The 7,721-nt window shown below is 33.2% G+C and overlaps 1 protein-coding gene across 1 annotated transcript; it reads left to right on the top strand.

The window, feature by feature from the left end:
- Positions 1-693: 693 nt before the first annotated feature.
- On the top strand, positions 694-2,403 carry LOC129749655 (37 kDa salivary gland allergen Aed a 2-like). Its single transcript, XM_055744685.1, has 5 exons — positions 694-856; positions 913-1,122; positions 1,187-1,429; positions 1,487-1,684; positions 1,755-2,403. The coding sequence occupies exons 1-5, from the start codon at positions 806-808 to the stop codon at positions 2,049-2,051; spliced, it is 999 nt and encodes a 332-aa protein (XP_055600660.1). The 5' UTR covers positions 694-805; the 3' UTR covers positions 2,052-2,403.
- Positions 2,404-7,721: the final 5,318 nt, after the last annotated feature.

Here is a 7,721-nt window from a genome sequence, read left to right on the forward strand (position 1 = left end):
ACAATCCGACGAAAAATTTCAAAAAAATCGGTTGACAAATTCAGCTGTAATCTTCCATTTCTAAACAGGTGTTTTTAAAGAAATTTGCTAACAATTCTATTTAATTTGGACAGACTTTGAAACAATCCGGATTTTACGAAAAATCCTGTAAGTTAGAAAACTAATTTGTTTGTAAAATGAAAGTTCACATGATCCGTTACATTATAATTTTTTTTTATAATTGTTATAAGTGAAAAATAACGTCAAAAACAGTCAAAATTTAAAAGTATGTTAACATTAGGTACACATGCCAAATTAGGAACACCTACCCTAGTAATATTTATAGTTTTTTGAGTTTTTTTTATGGTCATGAGTAGAAAAATGGTTTTAGAAATTAGTTTTTTAATTGATTGTGTATTTTGATAGTGTTATTATCTCCAACTGAACTTGAATTTTGAAACTCCTCACCTCAGTCCCACCCAATGGACTTGTCCTTCGCATGGGCCTGCTGAGTACATTTGTTTGACTCTTACAAAAGATAATGGTTGTTATATTTTTAATGAAAAGGGTACAATGTATGTAGAATCAGTTGCTTGAAATCATTGAGTTATTATTTGCAAATGTGATAAACATTGCCATATTTATGTCGACATATTGCGATAATTTTATATCTCTATTGAGGAAATGGCGAGTGAGCTGTTAACTATTTCACCAGAAGCTCAGTCTGCAATGAATGATTGTTGTAGTCTGAATAGTACCTATAAAAAGTACATATTTATAGTTGTAAAAATCCTTGACAAATTACCGTGCTTCAACCAGCTTCAAAATGTTCTTAGCAAGTTTAGTTTGCTTTGTGGGACTTTTCCTGTTCTCAGAGGTAGTGTTTTTAATAAGTTTATTTTAAAATAAAATTATTCAACATTATTACTACAGATTCAAGCCAAGAGCACCTACAATCCGGAGGAAACACTATTTGCTGTTACAAGATGCATGGAGGAAGCCTCAAAAGCATCACCAAATAAGGTAGATCTAGTTCAGAAGTGGGCAAAAGCGCAGTTGGAAAAAAATCCTGAAACGCAAGCCTATGTTCGGTGCACTGTAGTATTGCAGGGTATTTTTGATCCGGTCTCAAAAACTTACCATGTAATTTTTTGATTTTTTTCAATATACAATGTGTTTTTGATTATTGATATTTTATTTATTCTAGATGGAAAATTTTCAAAACCAATGGAAGCGTTATGAAAAATATGACAAACTGGGTCTTACTCAGACAGCAATTGACGAGCTCGTAAAAGATGCCCAATCAGAGGGTACACTAGAGGGCGATTCAGATTTTAATCCTGAGCCTGTATTTTCAAGCTATATGAAGCTAATGGAAAAACACAAAACCACCCTATTGAATCTTTACCATGTGAATCGGACTTATGAGAATATGGTTTATGATGCCTTGGTAAGTTGAAATTAGTTTTGAAGGAGAGTTAGGAAATACCCGTTTTTCCAACCACAGGGCAGAAAGTTGAAGCAAAAGAATGAAACTCTATATGAACACTGTTTCAATTTATACTACCCTGAATCGAAAGCAGAGCTTCGTAAACAAGAATGTGTCAAGAACTCCTCCCTTGTCAAAGACGATGCCAACTTGGAAGAATACTCTTTTTGTAACTTCCATGGCTATCGATACATCAACAATAACTACGATATTAATGTAAGTACTTTCCCAAAAAATACAAAGAGAACAAAAAAATTAACAAATCTTGTTTCAAACCTTAAAACAGGTTGAAGAATTCGCTAGAGATTTCACTCTGGCCGGATTACCAGAGGACGAAATACGCCAAGCAGTTGGCACTTGCATTGCGAATGAACCGAAAAGCGTTGCCGATCATCAACGATCGAGGTACCTGTACAAATGTTTGATGGCCGATGCAGCAGTGGTTGAGGATTTTAAAAAATCCATCAAATACAGACAACTGCGCTCCGTTGATTATAAATATCTTCTAAATGGGGGTACGTATGACGAGGCTGTTGTTAAACAAGAATCTGACAAAGTGAAGGCTAGATTGTGCGGAGAATGAGCAGGTTATTCTTGAAATGCTGAAAACTTTAAGGCCTGAATGAATTTCTTATCAATAAGCTGAAATGAGAATGGACAATATGTTATCTTAAATCCGTTTCATTTATAGTATTAAATGAAGAGTTAAATTAAATTGATGCCAATAACACCAATCTCTTGGTTTCTTTCAAATTTATTAGCAAAAACTCCTCAGTCACTTTGTTCATTATGATGTACTGCAAACGATCCCGTATAATATCTTCAAAGTTTTTTTTTCTTATTTATTTTTATTCTCAGCTTGATAAACGCTTGGCTAATCAAAGCATATCGACTTTTCTTATTAATCATTTTTTATCTTTGAAATCTTTCATGACTATGATGACTAGGTTTTATGTTCATAATGATATTTTTAAACACCAAAAAAAAAATAATTATGATTGTTTTAATCTTAGTTTAGAGATGAGAAAAAGAATGTACATAATAACAAATAAAATTCTTGTTAGATGAGCAGAAGAAATATAATAATAAAAATATAAGGTTTTCAAATTTTACTAAACAAATACATATGTGGCAACACTGAAATAGGAAGTTTTCAAAAGGATTTCTGCATTGAAATCCGAAATTAACAATTCACTACACTTGGCTGAAGAATTTTACATGACAAATCGTTTCAAAGAAACGTCATAGGTTATTATTATTTATTTTATTTTATTTACATAGTATACCGTCTCAAGACATAACTTGACGAACATAATTCCTAAAATTCACTCGGTCCATGGCAACCGTTCTCCAATTTCTCGGGCACCTCACGTTCGCCAGATCACGCTCCACTAGGTCTAACCACCTCGCTCGTTGCGCCCCCGCTCTTCTTGTTCCTACCGGATTCATAGCGAACACCTGTTTTGCAGGACAGTCGTCCGGCATTCTCGCAACATGTCCCGCCCAGCGTATCCGGCCAGCCTTCACCACCTTCTGGATACTGGGTTCACCGTAGAGTCGCGCGAGCTCGTGGTTCATCCTTCGCCTTCACACTCCGTTCTCCTGTACGCCGCCAAAGATGGTTCTTAACACTCGTCGCTCGAATACCCCGAGTGTACGCAGGTCCTCCTCGAGCAGTATCCATGTCTCGTGCCCGTAGAGAACAACCGGTCTAATGAGCGTCATATACAGGTTACACTTCGTGCGAGGGCTAAGTCTTCACGATCGCAGTTGCTTGTGGAGTCCATAGTAGGCACGACTTCCGCTGATAATTCACCTCCGGATCTCACGACTGGTGTCATTGTCTGCGGTCACCAGTGAGCTGAGATAGACAAAGTCTTCGACTATCTCCAGCTTGTCGCCGTCGATCTTGACCTTGTTATTACTGGACAAGCGGGTTCGGTCGGTCTCGAATCCGCAGGCCAGCATGTACTTCGTCTTGGACGTATTAATCATCATCCCAATCCTTCCTGCTTCGCGTTTCAGTTTGCGGTAGATGTCTTCCACCGCCACAGATGATCTGCCGACTATATCAATGTCATCGGCGAAGCAGATAAGTTGACTGGATCTGTTGAAAATCGTGCCCCGCATTTCGCCCACCGCTCGTCGAATAACACCTTCTAGCGCCACGTTGAACATCATGCAGGATAGACCATCACCTTGTCGAAGCCCCCTGCGCGATTCGAATGAACTCGACAATTCACCCGAGATCCGCACACAGCACTGCGTTCCATCCATCGTCGCCTTGATCAGTCTGATCAGCTTCCCGGAAAAGCCGTTCTCGTCCATGATTTTCCATAGCTCGTTACGGTTGATCGTGTCGTATGCGGCTTTGAAGTCGATGAATAGATGGTGCGTAGGGACTTGGTGTTCCTGGCATTTTTGGAGGATTTGCCGTAATGTGAATATCTGATCCGTCGTTAACCGTCCCTCGTACGCGTCTGTTCTCCATGTCATAGGTTATTGATATGTTCTATATCCCATCACTGAGCATTTTCAAAATCTTTAATTTTTTTCATCTGTATACTTGAAAGATTAGTTTAGGCTTGAATTTTCATAAAACTGTTGGCAGGAAAACTATATGAAATTGATATTTCTTCATCGAATTTGAAAAAAAAAGTTTAAAATCATATACTTCTAACCTGGAACATTCGGTAGGGAAGAATAGAGATAATAAATCCTTTTTTTTTATTTTCATCATACCTTTTTGGAAAAAAATGCAGATCGCTGTCTTTGATATTTTTTTCATTTTGTAAAACTTTTTTTTTAAATTGAGAATCTACTATACCTTTGAAAAAAAAAATGGCATTTAGAAGTACATATTATATTCTTACTATAGAATGAAAATTTTGATAACAATTTTTTCGAGTTGGAAACATTTGGAAATGATAAAAAAGTTTTCAAGTCACATTTTGTAAGATTTTTCAAACAAAATGCAAAAACTCAAAAAAAATCATTTTTAAATATTTTCGAGGTAACTGGTTGGTTGATTAATTTTCTTTATTCTCCCCTATTCGCTTTTTTGTATCGGAAGGAAAGTTTTATTAATCCAAACTTAATTTTTACTCTTAATTGATAAATCTTGTGACTTAATTTTTTTAAGTTTAAGAAAATTTTCGTACCTACTATTTTAAACAAATAAAATATTAGAAAAAAATAGATGAAAGCTCCTAAATAAGATTTATTTTTTCTCTATAATTTGCACAACATCAAAACATGCTTTGTAAAAAAAATTTAAAAAAATCTAGTTTCAGTCGACACAATGGTTAAAATAATGTATTCAAACACTATGCGGAATTTTTTATTCTATTAATAAGCAGATTTTTCATTTCGGCTATAACGCTTCTCCAGTTCAAATTGATAATCATCACGGAAATCGTCACGGTGTATATTTAACTTTCTCATAAATACTATAGGTTTTAGAAAGATTTCAGGAAGCAAAGTGGTGAGTTTAACAACAAATTGAAAACCTCATGAAGACCTGCTAATCCCATGTAAAATGGCTTAGTTTGAAAAGACCTGAAAAAATTTAACTATTTTTTATCATTTCATAGTTAGGAAATTTCGTATTTAACAGTTACTGAAAATTAGAAGCTTTTCATTTATGCTTTCAGTAGGTTTTTATGTTCAGAAACCACCATTAAAAAAGTTCCAAAATGATCAGTAAACCCGGGAGAAATTTTTACGACCTAATCTTAATATAAATTTTTTCTTAAACCTGTATAATTTTTCACTGAATTTTTTTCACAAATTGTAGCAGGATAATTGTGATTTTTCAAGATTAAAAATAACCTTTAGACCAGCCCATGGCCGTAGGAACGGGGGGGGGTTTTGGGGGTTTAACCCCCCCCCCATGACGACCCAAAAAACTAAGCGAAGTATTCTCCTCTTTACTAAAAATTTTAAATTTAGGAAAATTATGATAATAGAGTAAGGTTAATCAAGAGGAACAATCTAGACTAAAAACCAACGCCAAAACCTCAAAAACCTATCCCAAGTCCAAAATTTTGCTACACTTTTTCAAAATTTTCTCACTAGTTCTTAGAAATTCAGGTCTGATGATTTTAAATTAAATTAAATCAACTTCGAAGGTTCTGATCTGATAGTTCGAATAATCATAAGAAATTAGAAATGAAAGGCTGCTTTGAAATCCTAGTTCAAATTTGGTTTTGCATTTGATATCAAATCTCAATCATGTTTTTTGAGATCACATGCATTTTCAATATTTTGATATTTTTCCAAATATGAAAAAGAGAAATTTTGATTTATATTCAAATTCGAAGTTCTTAAACTTGATTCTTGTACAAAATTCAAACATTTAAAGCTTTGAAATGGCATTCCGAAATTGAAAACTGAGATTCAGATCATATTAAGTTCATATTTTAATTCCGATTCACAATACAGGTTAAAAATAAACAATTTAAATAGTGAATTTAGATTGAACCTGAACTACAGAATTTAAATAAAAGGCTCATGAATGAGGGCTCTCAAACTTGGCTCATAATATAGTGATTTGGAATAAAATTCGGAAATTGTTTTTCTTTTTGTACATTTCAGAAATCGTATGGTAATTCGGATAAAGATTCAAAACGCAATTTCAAGTTCAGGTTCAGAATTCAGATTCAGAATGCAGATTTTAAATTCAGGAAACGATTTATCTTGTAAATAAATTTTACAATCAACATATATGTAATGGTTGAATAATTCAAGAGATAATGAACTTAAAATATTGCGGACCAAATAAGAGATGTCTTGTTTTTTTCGCTTGCCAACAGTGTGTTACACTTTGAAGTATAACTCGAATGGACTGAATTTAATTGTTAAACTTCATTCGACAAAATTGATTTCAATATTTGCCGTAACTTAAACATGCTACATTTGTAAAATTTAGTTTAGGGGTTTATTCAGTATAGAATGCCGAATTTCTGTGTTTCTTGCCATAGATTTCTTCGCGGTCCTTAATGTGTTAAGATTGCCTGTCAATTCAATTTCCAAATTTCAAATTTTTTAATCGAAATTAGTTTGTAAACAGAATTCAGCACAAATAAAAGGTAGAATTTGAGTTTTATGTCTGAAAACCCCAAATTTTATCAAAAAATCATCCGCAGGATTTTCATTATGGATCTTTATGAATAATATTTGCTATTAAAGAATCATCTTCACCTAAAAAATCTGCAAAAAATTCTATTTTTTCCCGGTGTATTGTTTAACATTATTTACAAATTAGAGACACCAAAATTTGGCAATTTTATAACATTTGAATTGGGAGGGTGAAAACGTATCGTAAATCTCTCGTTAATTATACAAAAAAAAACATTTTAATTATGGTTTCAAATGGAGCATACTAGTGGCAAGTGAAAAATCGAGATATCTCGTATTTGGTTCGCAATGTTTTAATATTTCAGTTCTATAGCCAAATTCAAACAAAAATAATTGATTTGGTTCAAGTTTGCATCAAGCAAATTTGACCCGAAAATCTGATGATTTTTATCACTAACTTTTTTATTTGAAAATATGATTTATTTTCATCAAAGGTTAAAATCTTTGAATTTGCAAAATAGTTTGGAAGATTGGGCTTGTTTGATTTGAGTAAGAATAAGTTTTTTTTTGAGAAATGGAAAGCTCTCCTAAAAAAAAGCTTTTCTTATGCTCAAATCAACTATGTTTGATTTATCAGACTATTAAAAAAAAATAATTAAAGATGTTAAACATCGATGAAAGCGAATTTAGCATACCTTTAAGGTTTCAAAGTAACGATTTAATACGAAAACTTTTCTTGTAAAAGTAGTTAAAAATGAACAATCATATAGTTACAAACATAATTTGTTTTATTTTTCTTTGTATTCATGCATTATTGGGCAAAAAATCATAGGAAAAAAACAGTCATCAAAACCCCCCCCATGAGTTGATTCTTCCTACGGCCCTGGACCAGCCTAAATAGATAAGATATCAATAAGCTTTAAAGTCAGAAGAACCAAAACTTTCAATTATAAAATATTCTAAAAAAAATATCATCTAACTTGTATATGAATTAGAAGAAGACTCATCAAAACATTAAAATGTAGCAAAAGTTTTTTAAATTCATTAAGTATTTGAATATTCAGACACAGTGTCTCTGATGGAATAATTTTATTTATGGAAAATAAGCATCGCTAATTTTTGCAGCATTCAAAAGCTGGGACTTTCCCTTTTCATTTGAGCCTAAATTTAAAAT

The sequence above is a fragment of the Uranotaenia lowii genome, chromosome 2, assembly GCF_029784155.1.
Source record: "Uranotaenia lowii strain MFRU-FL chromosome 2, ASM2978415v1, whole genome shotgun sequence".
Classification (NCBI taxonomy): domain Eukaryota; kingdom Metazoa; phylum Arthropoda; class Insecta; order Diptera; family Culicidae; genus Uranotaenia; species Uranotaenia lowii.